This window comes from Passer montanus, unplaced genomic scaffold (assembly GCF_014805655.1).
Source record: "Passer montanus isolate IOZ18808 unplaced genomic scaffold, ASM1480565v1 scaffold46, whole genome shotgun sequence".
NCBI classification, from domain to species: Eukaryota; Metazoa; Chordata; class Aves; order Passeriformes; family Passeridae; genus Passer; species Passer montanus.
In genome coordinates this window covers 566,375-587,487 of record NW_024369485.1, presented here as the reverse complement: position 1 = coordinate 587,487, position 21,113 = coordinate 566,375, and the positions used below count along the sequence as shown (strand labels likewise).

General features: G+C 36.1%; 1 protein-coding gene across 2 annotated transcripts in view; it reads left to right on the top strand.

Moving 5' to 3' along the window:
* The window catches only part of NBAS (NBAS subunit of NRZ tethering complex), a 161,691-nt gene that overhangs the window by 115,160 nt on the left and 25,418 nt on the right, over positions 1–21,113 (top strand). For both annotated transcript variants that reach the window (XM_039721603.1, XM_039721601.1), the window contains 4 exons: positions 1,426–1,644; positions 1,903–2,105; positions 9,008–9,097; positions 11,288–11,483. In XM_039721603.1, coding sequence (XP_039577537.1) covers positions 1,426–1,644; positions 1,903–2,105; positions 9,008–9,097; positions 11,288–11,483 — 708 coding nt within the window. The remainder of the gene's footprint in view (positions 1–1,425; positions 1,645–1,902; positions 2,106–9,007; positions 9,098–11,287; positions 11,484–21,113) is intronic.

Sequence of the window (21,113 nt, the reverse complement as noted above, 5' to 3'; positions counted from 1 at the left end):
TACACTAGAAGAGGAAAAAATGAAATATGTAGCTACTTTCTTCTTTTATCATGTTTTTAAAATGGATTTATAAATCCAGCTGTGGTTATTAGATTTTAATGTGATGTGGAGGCTATGAATTTTTCCTTGCTTAGAGTAAAACCTGATATTGAGGCCATGTTCACAGTAGCATACTCAGTTACTGCTTCGAGTAGGAATGGAACTCTGTTGCATTTGAAACTGTATGGTAAAATTCCCTTTATATTGTGTTAAAACTGTCAGACTTTCTTAGCTCTGACAATTATGTCCACTCATTTTGCTTTCATCCTTAAAAATATCCAGTAGACCGTTAGTTTGGTTCACAGTAACAGCACAAAAAACCAGGAGTGAACTACAGATCTTTCCCTTGTGACTTTTTATCTAGGGGAGGGAGGGGAAAGTATGACAACTGTAAAACTTTCCACTAAATAATCCTTATCAAACTTTTTATGGCTTTAGAAGTAGCTAGTTTAATTCATGCTGTAAACATTTCTTGGACTTTGTATGAATAATGCTGTAGCAGTTTATTTCCCCTCTTTTATGATAATTCATCTTATTTCCTATTCACTGTGTCATACAGATTCAGGCTTTTTTTTTTCTATTGTGTATTTCAACTTGAAAGTTGAAATTGTTTGTCTTTTTTCAGTATTCCAGTAACTAAAACACCTGATGTTAAAAGTACCTCATGCTTTGGATTTAGAGTTCAGGCAGAGGACACTCCCACCCATTGGAAAGTATACTGCAAGCATTATTAAAACTGTACTTGGAGTTACTACAAATGAGAAAATGATACATTAATGTCTAAAATCATACTTCAGACTTTGTTTTGGTCTTTCAGCCCAAGGTGTGTCTTTTCCCAAACAGGAAAGTCAGACTTTGTTTCAGTTTAATGCCTAGATATAGCTGGTTGTACAGGTCTTTAAAACTACTGTATAGCTACTGTTACTTGGGCTTTAAATAGATTGATTTAAAATTTTTCCTATGGGGTTTTTGCTCATGGTTATGGTCTTACGGTCTTATATTTTAAACAGTGGTCTAAACCTGACAAAACTAATCTTAGGTGAGTTATCAGTCAGTCTTTAAAGCAACTCTCAGACATCTCTCAGTGAAGAATTAAAAACCAAAGATTATAAGGTGGCAGTCTACAAAAATAATTAATATAATTAGGAAAAGAAGTTCATATGGTTTAAAATGAACATGAGTCAGTAAAAAGGAGGACAGCAGAGGAAAGAAAAGGAATACTGATCATTTTAATAAATGACAAATTAGAAACAAAGTTGTTTCCCATTAAATACTTCATTTAGTTTTATGCTGTGTTGTGGAGCCACCTGACCTCTTGGCACTGCTGTAATACAAATAGTAGTCTAGAGGTAATGAATGAATAAATAATTGAGCAATCTTTTTCAGCTACCAGTTGAAGCCAGGATAGAAGTGACTAAGAAGGCTATTAAGGCAGTCAAACATCTTTCTGAGAAATCAAGAAAAAAAACTTCAGATAATGACATGAAAGATGCTGAAAGCCCATCTGCTGCTTATGAAGAAACACTGAATCATTTGCAACAATCTCTTGCTCATCTGGAAACACTCACTCACAGTTTCATCACTTATTTGAAAAGCAGCAAACAGGTAATGATTACTGATCAAGTGCTTGCTTTGAGTGTTACCATGATGTCTATCACTAGCAGTGATAGACATCAATCTTCTGTCATATTTTATTAATGTTTTCTACTTTTGCTTTTGTTGACCTGGGTTTTGAAAATTCAGTTCCATCAATCTTTTTTTTTTTTCCCTTGGTGATGTTAATTCCTAGCAGAAAGGAAGACTGATACAGCCCTGTAAATAAGAAGTACACTGATTAGCGTTCCAAAAACTGTCTGTTCACAGGATACACTACAGAAGTATGGCTATTTATATGATCTGTCAAGGTCGGAGAAAGAAAAAATTCATGAGCAAGCAGTAGCCATGTGTATAGATGGTCAGCCCCTGGACATGGTGCAGCAGTTGTTACAAGTGGCTGTTGGAGATCTAGGCCTTTCTCCCCAGGATATTGTCCAATGTGCTATCAAAAAAATTGTAGGTCTATTAAGGTAAGCACACCTCCTTAATTAAGCACAAAAATATTTCTTCTGGATTTTTGGAAGGTGTTTTTTTAGATGGTTTCGTTGGTTTGTTGTGGTTTTTGGTTGGTTGGTTTTTTTGTTTATTTGCAGTGAATACTTGTTTGCTTTTAACGTCTGGATTTTGCAGTAACAGGAAAGTTTTTTGATTATGTTTTTGTTTACCTATAATTTCATACTATATTTTTATGAGTTGGGGAAGCCTGAGCAATTTGAACAAAGTAAGACAGAGCTTACAGGTGCTGTTTAGTTAAAAGCATTGGCTTTACAGCACTGTTCCATTATGTGTATGTGCCCTTGGGAATATTTGTAACATTTACAGCAGCACATACTTCTTCGTTCTTAAACAGAGTTAAAAGGCATGTTTATTGGAAATGGTAACTCATGCAGGCATTTGGGCAGCAGAGGCCCAGTAATAGCTTCTGCTACAACAGTGTGTCCTACCAGAAGTCATACAATTTCCGTCTATGGAAAAACTAGCTGAGCCATTTCTGGGAGCTGGATTTTTTTTGTGCTGGTTGGTTTGGTTCATTAGAAATATTTTATTCCCCCTCATTTTTTTAAGAGAGCGCAGGGAAGCAGGGAGGATAATTTTATATCATCCATTTTAAATTGAACAGATACTTCTCATTTAACTATTCATGCAAAACTCTCTTCTGAAGTATTTCTGTTTCAAAGAGATGTATACATGCATACATACAAGTATGAAAGAGTATTCAGCTCTTAGATGTCTGGTAAACACTTTTTAGCACTTCTAAGACCAGTTTAGAGAAATAAAACTTTGAGAATTTATCCTGTTGTTCTGCATGCCGAAAAATTATATGGGCAGGATGATCTGAATGCATACAGAAGGAATTGGAAAAGAAGTCTAGCATGGAAAGTTTGCTATGACTCTACTTTTTTTTCAGCATGTATGTATATATTACAGCAGATTGAAGTGCCACAGATGAAAAGAAGGCAGCCTGTCAAATTGTTTGCAGTCCTCTTTGGCAGAAAATTGATTTCTCCTGTCACTCAGTTAAAGAGTGTTCACAGCATCCTCAGTGATGATAGAGCTTTGCACAGCAACATAAGTAATAGTCTTTCTTGTCTGGGTTTGTCCATTTAAAGAAGAATAATTTAGCTTTAGATAATAACTGTCCTGCTGTTTCTGACTAGCAGTGTGATGTATCTGGATACAAAGCTCACAAAGTCCAGTTATTTTGACTATAATGAGTCTCATTAACATGCAGAATGTGAGAAACCTATCAAAATTCTCCTTTCTACTCTGCTTCTTATCAACACATTTCTGTGAACTGAATTACTTTTTTCTTTATATGCATTGCAAGGCTGGGATGGCTGCAAGTTGATTTAAAGTTCTGGGACAGTGACTGTCTCCAGTAACTCCTATGCAACACTTGGCTGGAAAGAGGGGAATGACTGTCTCAGAGAAAACTGTAGTGGGTGGGCAAATTACTTTTAAGTTTCAATTAAGATGGTTTGGTGTGTGTTGTGACCTTATGTGGTCAGTAGAAATGTTCCACTCCCACTCTGCTGCATTTTTTGGGAAAAGAAGAGAAAGATAATTTCATACCATTCTGAACTATGGAAAGTTTGTCTACTACAATGATAAAGAGCATGAAGTGAAAACCCAGCATCAGCTAAAATGGGAAATACTTGAGATAATACCCTCCCTATGATGAAATTCAGAAAGGGTTAATATTATAAAGTACTACCTATAATCTGAATATAGGGAGGAATTAAAAGAAAGATTGTTACGTGACATCTCTTAAGCCTGCTGGTATTCCTTTTGTTGTTGTGAATAAAATTGGATTAATTTCTGTCCTATGCTCAGATGTTCGCTTTTCAAGGTACAACACAAATTACAACATTTTTTCAATACTTGCATTTCTAATTATTAGAAATTAAATTAAAGAAGTAGTCTTGCCTGTGTAGCTGGGAAAGCAAACTTTTACTTGATAAATGCAATATTTCAAGGGAATACTTTTTTTAGGTTTATTTACTGGAGCTTTGATATGTTACACAGTGTGGTTATTTTATACAGTAGTTTTGAAAGAGATTTTGTTGGAAAATTCCTTCTTTGATAATTAACCTTCAGAATAGCAGTTGGAAGGCTATGACTCTGAACTTGGATTTTCTATAGCTGTGGTGACAAGGAGTGTAATTAAGGTATTGCAAACACAAGTGAAGAAGGCCTATATGGATGTGAAAAATTAGGGTAGTGTCAGTGATTTGCCTGATAATTAAACAACAGTCCTCCACTTCTGTGACTGAAAATACACATTCTTTCTTTCAGTCGCATTAATTACAACCACCCTTCAAACATAGTAAAATATCTTTTGCTATTAGCATATATAGTCATTCTTGCAGAAGAACCTTCTAGAAAGTGAAGTTTCCATGAAAGCTGAAGTTACTTTTTGGCTTCATTTTACAGCAGTGTATGATATGACAGTCTTAACAACTTCAATACCTTCTCAGAAACAGATTTTTTGTTAAATATAACATAGTTACTTGCCTAATTCAGCATTTTGTAATTTGTAAATTTGTAAAGAATTAAATTGCAATTTTAAGAGAAGTGTTGTCCTCCAGTTCTTTTAACTAATGTCTCCCTCTAACTATTGTCTCCTTTAACTCTCCAGTTCTGGTACACAAAACTCAAAATAGAAACTCTTGCATTGGTAGGGTAAAAACTCTCCAGCAGAGCATATTTTCATATTTTACATGATTTACGTATTGTGCGCTTTCTTGTTTGCCTGTAGAAACAACTACTATAAATAAAAATCAGTTGCATCTTCAATAGAAAACATGAACTTGTGGAAAACAAAACAAAATATTTTAGCAGCTGTGGTCTCCTGATGAGTCTTACCTAAGACTCAATTTAATTCCTTGCCTAAGATCACTGGCATGGTAGATAGAAAGCATTCCATGATCCATGACTGCAGGCATGTCCATGGTTGGTCAGTCAGGAAAGACATTTTGTCTTCTGAAGGCTTCATGGTCTCTTTCACCTGCTGCTCCTAGAGTTCTTCTCTTACCTGTCCACAGGGATGTAGTGTTCAATGTAATTTTGAAAGCATTCACCAGGCAGTGGGCAGGAAAGGTTTGGTGAAATGTTGAGTTCCTTGTTTAATGCCCACTGTTTTCTGAAGAAGGTAAATCCAGCTTTGTTAGAAAGAGTAGTTACATTAATGGGAAAAAAAGTCAGAATTTTATTACCTCATCTCATTTGAGCGGGGGTAATACAGAGTAATTTTGTAACTTGTATATAATGATTTTGTGGTATTTTAGATGGAAATGATGGTTTACCATTAAGACATTTATCCCTAGCTTTGAATGATAACACCATTAGCCTGTTATTTCCTTATTTTCCTCATATTTGAATATGACAAAGCACAATCAGAAAGAGGAAAATAAAGCTGGAGTATTTTCAATGAATACAGTAATTAGGTTAAAAAATTTAGATTAAGTTAATTTATTCTTCCAAGCGTTCTTTGTACTTTATTCTGTTTGAGGAATGTGATTAAATATGCGTCACTTTTTCTGACACTGAACTGAAATCAAAATAAGCCTTTATCAGTGTAATTACAGAAAGCTCATACCTAGGAGTTTTGAGGTGAACACTAAATCATGTTCTGTTGTTTAAAACATGCATAAAATAGCATATAATCTGTGTGGAAGACTAATCCTTCATTAATTATATTTGTTTCTGTTAGTAGCTGCTTATTTTTAATCATTAATTATTAAGAAAAGAACAAGGCAGTAATCTGTGGAAACTTGACAGGATTATTTGTCTCAAGAGCTGTCATCTCTTTAATTCCTCTAACCATTAGGCAGTAAAGGCAGTATTAAGCTTAAAAAATGGCTAGCTTTCACTCTTTCTAGATTTTTTAAAATATTTCCTTATTCTAGATAACTGTAGCTTATTGCTTAGATTAACCTTTTTTTCTCCTTTCCTTGTGCTTAGTAAAAGACATCTGTGTCTGACAAACTTGAAGCTTCCTGTAAATGTTCATACATCTGTTTTTCTGGAAAATCAGCTTCACAGACATATTGTCAGAAACAATGATTTTTTATTTCCAGAAATGCCCATTAGATTTTGCAGATGCATTTCTTTTGAACCGTTTTGGGTTGGGTTTGTTTGGCTTTTTTGTTTGTTTGGGGGGTTTGGTTTTGTTTTGTATTAGGGTAATTTTGAGTAGCTGCTTGAGCCTGCTTGTGACAGGTGCTAACAACTTTCATTTCTGATGAAGTTTTTTTGAAGAGCAAGGGCTAGGACTGTCCAGAACTGATCTCTAAATTGAGGATGCCCAAAATACAAGGTTTGCTGGTCGGTTTCCTTTGATATGGTAGTTGTTCATGTACACTAAACATGAGTAAGTGCAAGTAGAGCAGTAAGAACTCACTTTCTGTACACTGCACAAGCACATAATAGTTTGGGTTGGCAGGGACTATTAAAGGTTGTCTTGTACAGCACCCCCTACAATGGGCAGGGACATCTTCATCTAGATCAGTTCACTCAGAGCCTGTCCAGTCTGGCCTTGAATGTTTCCAGCAAAAGGGCATCCACCACTGCTCTGAACAAGCTGTGCCAGTGTCTCACCAGCCTCACTGTAAAAAATTCCTTCTTTATACGTAGTCGGAATTGACTCTCTCGGCTGTCACCATTTCTTCTTATAATCCTCCTTTAAGTATTGAAGGGCTGCAAATGTCCTGTTTGTTTCTGTTTCAATACTCATTCTCTTCTTGTGTGCAAGCTTTACAAGTATTCCTTTTGATATGCCATGTTAATGCCCTTTGTAGATGTGTTTTTATTATGAACTTAATTGAAAAAAGGGCACAAAAAAAATTGGAAAATTTAAATCTGGCTTGTAAACAAATCACTAACAAAGTGGCTTATAAAAAGAGCGTTAATGAAGTGCCTTATATCTGTCTTCACTCTAGGGTTATGTAATGAATTTTTTTAGCTTTTTGTGTTTTAAAGGAAATTGAAACCATCTCCTAATGCATGTAGCAAGTTGCATAAAATGATTATTTGAATATTGGTCTGCTTTTTACCGTTTCCACGCTTCTGCTCTGAGGGTGTATTTTTTTTTCCTAAACAGAATGTTCAGTTCTGTTATGTCTACTTTCCGTGAAAGTAATTTTTTTTTTTTTTTTTTTTTTTTTTTTTTTTTTTTTTTTTTTTTTCTTTCTGAGAATGAATTTTTTATGTGTTTTGGTAATGATGGATTTTATATTTTGGAGACATATCATGTCTCTGAGAGTTCAAAACCCTGAATATTTCTATATATTCTGTGCTATAAATTATAATTTGACTCTTTCCAGATACTTTGAAGATGTTTAGAAAAATATTGAGATTCAAGCTTGACTCATAAAAAAGTTATTTAGCTACCATATGCTAATACTGGTACTAAGAGCAGCATTTTTGTCAGTCATATGTACAGTATCTTTTGAGAAAAAGTCCAATGGTAACAGCCTTCTACTCCTATTTCAAACTTCAGGAGTGCAACATAATAATATAAAATGAGTATGCTAAATTTTCATCATGCAATAAATCATCTTGAATCTGTTCTGAATAGATTCATATTGATTTTTAATCCAGTGTTGTTCACTGGAGTGCTGGCCACTTACTAAGATAAAAATAGGAAAGATGAAAATTCTGAATGCAGGAAGACACTAACGGTTATAAAGATTTAGGTGTCTATGCTGTATGATAAAATCACTGTCCAGGAAATATATTTCTCTTTCTGATGTAATAAATGACAAAACTGTAAATATTTTCTAACTCTTGACAAAAATATTTTGGAATATCACAGTAATTTTTGCACATTACTATCAGCTGTGTAGTATTTTGGCTTTAGATAGAACAGTCAAAGTAGTCTGGGCATGTGTTTGTTTTTGGTAAGAGCAGATCCAGGAAGAGGCCGACATTTTTAGTGTCAGAAGAGCTTTGATATGGTGATGAACTATAGAGAAAATACACTTTTTCTCTGGTTTTTCAAATGATCTGCAGTCAGATAACTCGGTAACTATTTGCCTTTTTTCTCTTTCCTGAATGCAGCTTTGACAAACTAATCCAGGCAAAGCTGTTGTTTTTCCTGTTCATCCAGGCATCGCTGCCGCCGCAGTGGCTTCCGTGGGAGGACACTGTGTGTTGTACCAGGGCAAAATCTTTCCCCCTCTCTCAGCACTGAGTCTGATTAATGGAAAATCTTAGCTGAAAATGTCACTTTCACTGAGTTAGGAGCAAAGCTTGCTTTCCTACCAGAGTGGCTTTGGGTTGTTTGTTTGTTTCTTTCTTTCTTCACCCAATTTTTACAATCTTCTAACCTGCAAAAGAAAGCTGTATTTTAACTGAAACATGATCAGATGTAGGAGTGGTGGACATTTTTCTATTCCACATGTGCACAGAGGCTGCTGTTCCATGGTGGTGTGACCCCAGATAAATCAGTAGATAGGATATTACTGATTCAGGTTACAGTTGAGCTAATTTAAACCAACAGAGATACTGCTCTGAAAGAGGATTCAGACAAAGGATGGTGACATTTATGTCTAACTTCAGGTCTGTTTAGTTCATATTGATCTTTAAGGTAGTGAGATTACAAGTGAATATTCTGCTGACCTAATTAATCTGTGTTAGAAGCACTAAACTTTGTTTTCCTTTCAAGTTTCGTTTAAGAGTTTTCGTATTTTTTCCCACTCTTTCTTGTTTCTTTTTGCATTACTCTGACATAAAAATAAAGGTACTAGTTAAGAAGCAAAAATGGAACATTCTTATCATTATTGAACAATTCATATAAATCCTACAAGTGCAAAAAATGAGATACAGTATTAGGGACCATTTTAATTGTAACTTTGTCTCCCCTTAATAGTGGAAATGGTGATTCATCTACCACAGAGAAAGATCCACTCGAAATCCTTGAAGGTATAATTTCTGCAGTGCATGCAAGCGTTGAAAAAGGGTAAGAGCTTCCTGTATGGATTCTCTGGGTAAGACTTTGAAAGATGCTTCTCATGAAATCTTTGAAGGTACAACTCAGAATATGGATGATTTTTCTTCATGGATATATATAATGGGTTTGCACTTAATTTTCTAAGACTTTATTCTGGAACGGGCTATCATTTTTCATGTTAGAAATCTGAACCCTGACAGAAGCCTTTACTTTATCATTTGGGAGAAAGCACTGAACCTAAAATTTAGATAACTGTGTATTATAGTGAAATGAGAAAATGGTTTTTCAGCTGTGACTACTGCAGCTTGTATATCTACCAGGAGCATGTCACTGCTTTTGTTTCAATTTAGTTGATAAGTTGTAAATTATAATGATTCATTTTCAAATATCTGAATTTAGATATCTAAGTTTGTCCATATTTGTAAAGTATAGTGCAGAAATAATTTCCCAGATGCTATATGATGCTTCACCACATTTTTTCTCCTCTTTTGGGAATGTCCTTACTTCAGATCACATAATGGCCTGCATATCTCACTGACATTTGCATTTTCACTTCCTACAGAGAAAAGGAAGAAACAAAAAAAAAAAAAATCAGCTTTTTTCCCACAAGATGTATAAATGAAGAATCCATGTGTGATAATGATAATAAGATCCCATACTTTCTAGTAACCACACAAAAACAGTTATGCTATTTTTTTGAGGCTTCTGCAATGAAATTAAATTACTTCAGTGTTGGATACTGAAGTAGACTGAATTGATGTAAAAATTTGCAATAAATATAATGTGCAGTATTCTAAGGTATAAAGAACAATTTGTATACTTTATCAACATTTAACTGCTGAAACAGTAAGCTGGAGTGAAAGTAATTGTGACTGCGAGATTGTTTATATTCCTTTAAATATTTATTACCTTAAAATTCAGCTACTCAATTTACAAAACAGAAATATTTTCTTCAGGAAAACATATGTAAGCCTCAAGAGCAAGCTCTACAAACTTTTCAAATATTCCATGAAGTCCCTTTAATTCCCACACTTTTAATTTGCAGTTTGAATGCCAAGTGTTCAGCAAAGGCATGTCTAATTCAGCTGGAGTTCTGAGCTAACAGCATCATTCAGACAATATAAAGCCTAAGTAAAATTGAAATCCTTGTAATATGAAAACCTCAGATGTCAATGTTTATTATTTCATAGCTGCAGGACAGGTTGGCTTGGTATTTTCTGTCTCATATTACTTTGCTGTCTGCCTTGTTAAGACAAATAAGGGAACATTAGTTACAATCACACTCCACCAGGAGCCCCTTGCTCAGCTTCTGTTTTTTTTAAGAAAAAGGTCTGCTTGAATTAAAATATTACTGAAAGTTAAAACAGCATTTACTGATTTGGTACCTGTTAGTTTATAGCCTCTGAGGGACAGCACAGATTATTCTGTCTCCAGCTGTGAACTGCTTGGTCAGTTCCTGGTGATCTGTGAACTGTGAATGCTTTGCCACAGTTATAGTGTATTTAATAGAATTCACTTTCTGAATCAAATTATATACTTAAGAGTTTTTAAAATTAACAAGGTCTGACCCTCTTTTTTTTGTTTCTAAGATTTTGGGCATATTCCAATCATTATCATCCTAAGAACTTAGAATGATCAAACTGGCTAGAGATAGTACAGAAAAAAAATAGAAAAGTAGGGCTAGAGCTACAAATTTGTGTGTGTGGAATGGAAAGAAAGGGCTTTTAAAGGAAGAAAAAGAGTGCAGGGTGACAGTATGAATAAGCATTCAAAGATAAAAGTGTCATACTAAAAATGCAAGCATTCAAGCTGGTTTTCCATAAAGTCAGATGGTGTGGTAGTACAGGCATCAGTCAGGCATTCACCCCATGAAAAGGCTTGGATTTCCAGATGCTGAAACCCAGCACCACTGTATGGTACCAGGGTAGTTGGTGAGAGAATATCTAAGTGTACAGATGGATTTCTGTGGTATTATGTGGTTATTTGAAGTCCAAAAAAAGTTTGTATGCCACACAGCTTTGGGCTCCTGATTGACAAGGTCTGGTTTCCCTGCAGCCTCACTCATACACAGATCTGCCATTTTCTGGTGTTAAGTATTTCTTACGTACCGAATGTGCTTGTTAAGTTTTAAAAATGCCTGTAGTATTTTCATTAGGATTATTACCTGAGACTGTTTAACACAGTGTTGTTTAATTACAGGGAGAAAATAGTCTCTTCAGATGACCTTCTGGAGTGGTTGAGACCTTTCTGCGGTGATGACTCCCTAGCAGTGAAGCCTCGCATCAGGGTATTGCAAATTCTGGAGCAAGCCTTCCATCTCAGTGATGAGGATAGCAAGCTGCTTGTATACTTCAGGACACAGGCTGTTCTCAGAGCTTGCTGGCCTGAAACAAAGGTATTAATATTGATTGCTGCAAATTACAGCATTAAACTGTTTTATGGGTGAGGATTACATAATGAAATGCTGGTCTGCAGTATGTGGTTGTGATGGATTCTGTTGTCTGGAGACTAATCCTACTTTCCTTTTTTTAAACCAAGTTTCTGAAACATTCTGATTCTTTGAAAAGTTACATAAAGGTAAAGGACTTCTCTAATTTTTGTTTAGGATCAGGAGTACATACTACTGAACTTGATGGAACACTAGTGATTTTCCTCTATGTCAGACATTGACGGATGTTTTTGTACTTCCTTTCTTTTCTGACCATTTTTTTTCTGTCAATTTTACCTTCCCTCTTTATCTTCCACTTGGTGTCACATTTTACTCAGAATTAAAATGGTAATTACTGGCCACTGACCCTTTTTTTTCTTGAGGCTTTAAATATTATTGTATGAATGTGTAGCAGCTTTGAAATCATGTGAATAGCTCTTGCTGCATGTAGAATTGTTCAGAAGCAGTTACTTTCTGTTAATTTTCTAAGTGCCCGCCCCCATGCCAAGACCTTACAGAACAAAAATAGAATATTTCTAATAGTTTGAAAAAAAATCTGTGAGCAAACCTACTTTATATTCATATAAAACAAAAGCAATATCTCAGTTCTGACTTGCTGTGCTAAATTCATCCAAGGGAACAATCCTAATAAAAATCTTAAAAGGAAAAGAAAGTACTTATCTCTTGGTTTCTTTGGAAATTACTTTTTCTCTTGTATTTACAGTAATACCAGCATTTAACTCTTCAACTACTATTAAGGTGTCTGTGATTGGAGTCTTCATCTTCAGTTCAATCCCTTGTCAGTATTTGTTTTGCCTGTGACCTGCTTTCCAATTCAAAATCATTTCCAGTTATAAAACATTCACTAGAGTATGTCTTAAAAAAAAGATACAGGCAGATAATAGCTTTCAGCCATGTTTGTAGAAGACAGAAAAAGAATCTGTATTTGACAGAAGCCTTATGAGACTCATTACACTTGTGATTTTACTTTAAATATTTATCAAACTTTTATTTTCTCCCATGATCTTGTAAGTCAAGATGTATAACTTTGCAAAAAGAAGCACTCATCCGTTTGGTTACAAAACCAAATTTTAGGACTTAATTGAATGCATTGCTGGCTTATGTGTGGCTCACTGCCCACCAGAACCCCCAGGGCTCCCTCAGCAGAGCTGAAACAGCCGCAGCTGTGCTGTCCCCACCTGTGCTGTTCCAGGTGCAGCACAGCTGTTAAACCTTGTGCAAATTTTGCTGGCTCAGTCTTCCAGTCTATTCAGGCCTCCCCATATAATCAGTTACTTTCAGTTTCCTGAAAGGATTTTTAGAATACTCCTAGTTTCAAGCAGGAAAACCTGGTTTTCTTTATGTGAGGGAGGAAGTTTGTACTGGCTGAGCAACAGTTCATCTGCTCATCACAGAGTTGCTGATCACTTCAGTGCTTCACACTTTTGCTGATGAGTAAGCAGGTAGTACAAGAAGACATGAAACGCTTGAAAAGTGCACTAGATAAGCTCAAACCTTTCAGAAATAATATGAAAATATGTATACAACCCTGTAATACTGATTTCTCTGTATATACTTTTTACTGTTCAGCTAAGGGTAGAAACAGCTTTCCTGCTTAACAATAGTGAAAGCAGTGCTTCAATGTACATATATAAAAATCATTGTTTATGCACCCCAATTTCTGCTACAGAGTGCAATTATAAGAGTCATAGTGGAATATATTAAAAGTTATTCTCATTTTCATGTCAGCACAAAGTCAGTGTGGTTGATAAGAACCCTTTCTTTTCTTCCAAGATTTTGTGCTAGGTAACTAATGTGTTATTTAGACAGAAGAGTCATGTTGGTCTGTCCATTAGATAACTGTCACTGAAATTCAAAGTCCTTCACAAATGTCCAAGAAAATAAATAAGTGGACTTAGATGTATTTATTTTGTAATTTTTCCTCTTTTAGTCAGGTGATGTCAAATGCTAGTCTACAAACTGATATTAGTAAAGCAAGTGATGGCCTTGTTTGAGGTCTTACTAAGTTTGCATATTTTGTGAATTAACAAGCAAGGAGAATATAATAATAAAACAATATATTCACAAAGTCAGTGTGGTTGATAAGAACCCTTTCTTTTCTTCCAAGATTTTGTGCTAGGTAACTAATGTGTTATTTAGACAGAAGAGTCATGTTGGTCTGTCCATTAGATAACTGTCACTGAAATTCAAAGTCCTTCACAAATGTCCAAGAAAATAAATAAGTGGACTTAGATGTATTTATTTTGTAATTTTTCCTCTTTTAGTCAGGTGATGTCAAATGCTAGTCTACAAACTGATATTAGTAAAGCACGTGGTGGCAATGTTTGAGGTCTTACTAAGTTTGCATATTTTTGTGAATTAACAAGCAAGGAGAATTTAATAATAAAATAATATATGGAAAACTAGGCATTTCCCAGTCCTTCAGGTATGTTAGTGGAACAAGCAGAATTCAGTGCTTACATGGCTGCTGAAAAGTAAAGAGAGAGATTTCTACATGAGCTTTGGCATTGTAGTTAAGACAATTTTCCTGTGCAAGTTCATGCTTCAGGTACAAAGACCTTTAAATGCAACCCTGTTTTTACAGGAGGGAGTATTGAAGGGCAACTTAAAAGTTTAGTCAGGTTGCTGAGTAATCCTGGATGAAGAAGTAGACAGGAGGAATCTCATCTTTCAAACTGTGTCAGTCTGTCTGTAGACATCACTTTCTGTGGTATCGCTACACCTTTATCAATTTAGTCATCCTTTCTCATCCAGCAAAATAATTTTTAAAAAAATTAAAGTAAGTGGGGAGGAAAGGAGCTGTGGATTGAATGCTGGTTTTAGATTTTACAGGAATGTGTTTAGAGGTTGTTGGTTTTCAGGGCTTTTTAATGAACTTTAGATTGCAAATAGGTCAAAAATGTATTCATCATCTTGCTTCCAGATTGTTGTATTATTACTTGCGTGGCATTTCTTACATGCTTTTAGGGGATCCCTCTTTTCCTATACCAATCCTTGGTACAAAAAGGGCCAGCAGATATTATAAAGTATGAATGTGGATTTCTATTTAATAAAGATAATTTTAATGATATTGCAGTGTTCAATTACCAGAAAACGTGTGAAAGCCACCCTCAGTGTGCCTACTAATCCTCTTAGACAGGCTTTGCATACATCAAGGAGGGACTTAATATTTAATTATGCTCTAGGTGCTGTAAGTAGTGGTCCCACAAATCAATGTGCTGGGAAACAAGCCAGCTCTTACAAAATTGAAAATGTACTTTATGGAAGCAGCTACCTATCAAACACTCAGAAATGCAGTGATTTCCAGTTCTCTAATGATTAGTTAACAAAATTAAAAATTCAGGGGTCCTCATTTTTCAAAGGCTTGAGAGTCTTTAATTCACATTCCAGTAGCATCCCACGCTATGGAGGAGGAGGAGGCATGCCTTGTTTTAATCCCCTTGATGAATTTTATCTGAGCTCTTCAGGTTCTGTAATTTTCTAGTTAACTGGTGCATGAAAAATATGGGTCAAAATACTGACTTTTTCTATATTAAAAATGTTGGAGGGGGAAGAAAGACATAATTTAGAATGTTGGTATCAAAATTTATCTTTATTCATCTAAGATGGGACATCCATTTCTTTTCAAATAATATAAAAATATAGTCTGTAATGACTCAGTAATGTCTAACAAGCCTGAAGTGTCAGCTAACAGGTTGTGTGTGTGTGTGTGTGTAGGTAGCTGTTCAGCTCAGTGACCAGTTACAAGGCATGGGTTACAGAAATTAGTTGGGGTTTGACTCAGGAAGTTACAGTGGCAGAGGCAAAGCTTCTGGAAGTAAACCAAGGCTTACTTTCATATACAAAGTTATTCATTGTGAAGCTTCTACAAGACACACCTTTTCTTAAAAGGATTGTTTCATTATTATGCAAATGAAAAATGTAATTACTACTTGCATGCCACTTAACTGCAAATAGCTTTGTCATTTAGAGAAGGTAATCTCATTTAGCCTTCCCCCACATATTGTTATATTATGTTTTTTTCATGATCTTGGGGTATAGAGAGCTGCTGAGGGCTAAATGTTTTTGAAAATTAGGAAGAATGTCTATTAAGGATTTAAAATTGTAACTTTGGGCACTTCTCTTTTATTTTTTTTTCTGAAGTCTAGCTTTGAAAAATTGACAGATTAATTGGTATTGTATGTGTGGGATGTGCACAAAACATTTTCCTTCCTTCCTGCCTCTGTGGCAGTTGATGTATGGCATCTGCAAACTTGTGTCTCAGCAACCTCAGTAATGTCTGCATTGACTTTCTGAGAACTTGGGGTGACTGTCAGGACTCCATTGCTGCTTTGTTCATCTTTTCCCTGTTAATGAAAAATGTGCAATGAAAAATCTGTTAATGAAAAATGGTGTTTCTTCATACTAGTTCCTTCAGAATGGTCTCAATGGGAATGTCAATGTCCAGTGATTTTCAGCTTTTTCCCATTTTCTCATGTCAGAGAGAAATGGTTTAAACATGAGAAGCCATTTCACTGAAGACATTTATCAGGTAACAATGACCTGTATTTAGCTTGATCTGGCAAAACAAAAGTGAAGGAGCTGTATCTGTTTTATTCTCAGCCATCTTTTATTTGTGAAAAATGCTTAATTAGAAGAAAGATTTATGTTCCTATCAACTCTGAGTAAATTTGTTATGATATTGTTTATAATTCTAGAGACAATGTTTCCCTACTGGTAATGCATAAAAATTAGGCTTAAGAAATTTAATTTAAGTTTTAATTAATATTTTAAAACACTAATTTCCATTCCTTGAAGATGCAATTTATCCATATGAAAACGTGATTTTTTTTTTCGGGGAACATAAATCGTAGTGTGTATGATTTATTAAATACTTTTAGATGCAAATGAAATATTTTCCATTAACTACACAAGTATAGCAGATAAGACAAAGTGGAGAGAAAAGCAGCATAGCGTGAGTGCACACAAGTTTTGAATTGAGCCCTGAGCACTGCAGTGCTCTGTGACCAGTAGCAGTTGCTTCAGAGGAAGATAAGAATGCTCTGGAGTGGATTGATGGTGGATGATTCACTTTTTCTCATAGGTCTTTTGTAATGAAGATTTAAGTGCAGAATGGTTGAAACAGTGTATACTCAGTTTTGATCCCAGTTTCAGAAAAAATAAGGGCTTATTAGCGAAATAATCAAACTTCTGTTATTACATTTCAAAGAAATCAGTGGATAAACTGTGATTCAACCTTGAGTATTCCTTGCTAAATTTTCAGCATTAGGACACACCATGCATTGCTGAGGACAAAACATGCTGAAACTTTGTAAAGGAGGGATGCCATCCAGAGGGACCTGGACAAGCTCTGAAAGTGGGCCCATGGGAATCTCATGAGTTTCTACAAGACCAAGTGCTGGTGCTGTGCCTGGACTGGGGAAACCCGTGGTGTCAGTCCAAGCTGGGGGATGAACAGATCCAGAGCAGCCTGACTGAGAAGGACTTGGGAGTGCTGTGGGTGAGGGACTGGACCCAGTCATGTGCCCTTGCAGCCCAGAAAGCCAGAGGTGCCCTGGGCTGCATCCAAAGCCGTGTGGGCAACAGGTGAAGGAGGAGTTTCTGCCCCTCTGCTCTGCTCTGCTATGGTGAGACCCCACCTCCAGTGCCTTATCCATGAGCACAGTCTCCATGAGCACAGAAGGCTGTCAGTCTATTGGAGCGAGTCCAGAGGAGGCCACCAAAATGATTTAAGGGAGGGAGTACCTCTCTTGTGAGGAAAGGCTGAGAGAGTTGGGATTGCTCAGCCTGGAAAAGAGAAGGCTCTGGGATGACCTAAATATGGCCTTCTAGCACCTGGAAGGAGCCACCAAAATAGATGGAGAAGGACTTTTTACAAGAGCCTGAAGTGACAGGACAAGGGGTTTGGCTTCAGACTGGAAGCGAGTAGGTTTAAACTAGGTGGTAGAAAAAAAAATCTGTACTGTGAGGGTGGTGAGGCACTGGAACAGGTTGTCCATAGAAGTTGTGGATGCCCCATTCCTGGGAGTATTTTAAGGCCAACTTTGGAAGGGACTTTCACCAACTTGGTGTAGTGGAAGGTGTCCCTCCCCATGGCAGGAGTGTTGGAACTGGATGATTTCTAAGGTCCCTTGCATCCCAAAGCATTCTGTGTTTCTAGGACTCAACCTTTTTATGTGATTTGTTAAGTTCTATGGTTTTTTTAGGATATTAAAATCCAGAAAATCAAATTCTCTATTCACTACACTTTTCCCCTTATTGTATTGTTTACTCTCAGTAACCAATTCCAGTCACTACATCTCCTCCACAGCTTTTTCTTTCTGTAAGTATCCTCTCTATCTCAGAGCCCACTGTGATATGTAGTACACCCTCTGAGAAAGGTAATTGGAGAAGTGAATATGCTGTCCTTGTGGAAATTAACACTCCATGGTTACGCATCCCAGCACCTTGATTGCTCTCTTGACTTCATCTGTACATCAACCAGAGGTCTCTGGATTTCATTCAGTGAGGCTCAGGTTACTGTTTTGACTTGATTATACTAATTTAGCATATTTTAAAATGCAGTAGTGTTACCATTGTTACATTTTATTTGCCATCATGGAGTTGTTTACTTACCGTAGATTTTTTTTTAGTCTATTGGAGGTTTCTTTTTGACATAAACTAGCCTTGACAGTCATTTGTCTGTATTTTTGTCTGTTCCATGCTTGCAGTCTCCCCAAAACATAATTTATGTAAACAAGGAAGCAGCCATAAATGCATGAGAAATTCTACTTTTTACCTTTACTATTTGGTCATAAACTGCTTTTTTTTGTTCACTTTTTTTTTTGGTTTCTTCCTCTTGGTATATTATGCTCTTCAGTGTTTCTAGTCATGAATGTTGTTTGGAGCCCTTTGAAAATATAAGTAGATTGTAAAACTGGTTTTCTTTAGGCATTGTGTTAGTATCTTAAATGAGTATGTTTTTATTAATAACTGTGACAGTAGATGCTGTCTTTTTTTCCAAAGAGTTTTCTTATTCCATCAGCCATTGTGCTAGTTGATAATTCTTATTTAAGGATCTGCAAACTCTGTATCATCTGAGGGACCTCATTCAGATATTCTTAAGATAGTTCTTACTTTATAGGAATTTGTGGTATTTCATGTTGATTGAGAGAGTGAGGGGTTCTTTTTCCACATTGCTGCTATTGTTACCCAGGGACCCAGCTGTCAAGACTGTGACTGCTAGGACATCAGCTACATCAAATCAAAAAGAAAACCACCAACTGCAGGGCTTCTGTAATGCCATTTGGTGTGACAGGTGCTGCCTGTCCTATTCGGATTATTTTTATGGCTGCAACAGAGCTACTCACTTATTTCAGTTTCTACAGCTTAAATAATTTTGTGATAACCATTTTAATTGCTCCTGCCTAGATCATAAATATGGATAAACAAAGAAGAAATTTTTCCTTTTTTTAACTGGAAAGAGTAATAGTGAAATATTATTTAAAATTGGCGTTGACATCAACAACCTCTTGTTCCTGTAAGACAGTATCTTAGTTTAGTGGGAGTCTTTCTTTTTAGAAATATATCTTTGACTTTTCTAGTCCTGCCTATTTGCAGGAAGATGTTTTGGAAGTAGTAATTCTGAAAACATTTCACTTACATGTAAACAGTTTTTAAAAGAATTTTTCTTTATTAGCAAGAGCTGCAGACTTTGGTTATCAAGACAGCAGTTATGCATAGGGGTGAATACTGTGAGCTTGTGGATGCACTGCTGCTCGATGGTAGTGATGATTAGAAGAGAAAATTAAAAACCACTTGTGTATGGTATGAAGGAAATGGCTTATTCTGAGTTAACAGCTTAAAAGAAATACTTAAAGATTAAAATCTTGTTATTTCTAGGCTTATCTTCTAATGCTGTTTCTGCTCGATGTTAGAGTATTTATATAATACATAAATTCTGAATTACAAAACAGTGATTAGTAGTTGGTGCATACACAGAAGATATTTAACGTGTCTGCGAGTCTCTCATGTGGCACAGGTGTTAGTTTCAACCATATATGCATCCAAATTTTTATATATTAACACACACCTAGTCAATATACAATTTAAATAATTATGTTAGTCTTGTCTCTTTCAGTTCCATCTAGCTCGCTATAGGAGTCTTTCAAATGCATCTTTTTTTGTTCATTATTTGCCCTTATTCTCCCTACCAATATCTGTGTACAGTCCTCAGAGGTTTTCTCTGTGCTGAAATGTACTTGCAGATTAGGACATAGTCTCCTGCAGAATACAAATGAATGGATTTTATTTTCTGCACAAGTTATTCATTTTTATGCATTAGGCAACACATTTGTGTTTATTGAATCTATATGCATTTCTTAGTGAGCTGCATATGAAGCAGATAAGGAATTAAACAATATATAAATCACTTCAGAAGAAAAAAGTTCTTGGGTATTTCTATAAGAACTCAACATGTGGCTGAGCCTTAGTTTGATTCATCACCAGTAGGCTTCTTGTTGATTTGTTTTTTTTACTTCAATCCCGTAAGTTGCTTATCTTGTACACTGGCTTTAATTTGGGCAGGATTTTACCTGTTCTATTATGTGCATCTCGTTAGTTTCTGCATGCAGTAAGCTTGCATATGTGCTCAGAATTCAATAATAGTTTTATTATGTGAAGCACAACTCTGGGGAAAGTGCAAGAACTCCTGACTTCAGAGTTCTTCCTCCTCTGGGATGTAAGGCACGGGTTGTGAACACTGAGTTTGTTCATGCAAAACCCTTGACTTCAGTTTTAATTTCGAATTGATTGCTCTAAGATTGTAGCTTTGATAGCAGACACTTCCTTCTGGTCTGTCAGACCGTGTTTGTGGCTTTCAGTCTAGGTCAGAGCAGCCCCTGAACAATGAGTCCAGCTCCTGGCCCTGCACAGGACACCCCAGGAGTCCCTGTGCCTGAGAGCACTGTCCAAACATTTCTTGAGCTCTCTCAGGCTTGTGCTGTGAGCACTTCTGTGGAGAGCCTCTTCCAGTGCCCAGCCATCCTCCTTGCAGAGAACCTTTTCCTAATATCCCGCCTAAACCTCCCTGACACAGTTCTTGGAATGTGGTTGGGGGTTTTGTTGGTTGGTTTTGTTGTTTTGAAGTAACTATTCCTTAATAAAACTTGCTTTGCATTAGCTGGGAAAACTCCATAAGCATAACTACAAAAAAGCTGCTTTCAAGCAAGGGAATTTAATCTGCCGCAAACTGGACCATGTTTTAGCTGTTGTGTTTTTTCACTAAACAAGAGCTAAATCCTGTTATTATACAGGAGTATTTTGTGAGGCCAGTGGAACTGGTTTTTAAAAGTTGCCATCTCTCAGCTGTGATTTACTACACATAAGTTTCCATTTACCAAAATGGGTTGAAAGTAGAATTATCAAAATGTGAACCAGGGTAGATGGAGAAAGTAAGATGAAAACACAGCCTATTTAAAGCTGACAGGTTCTTTGCCCTTGACTTTCTCCATCCTGTGTGCCCTTGCCCATATGCTGGTGGAGCAGTGGCTGAATGATACAGTAGTTTGTTTTTCCAAGCCTGTTATTAGTCTCCCC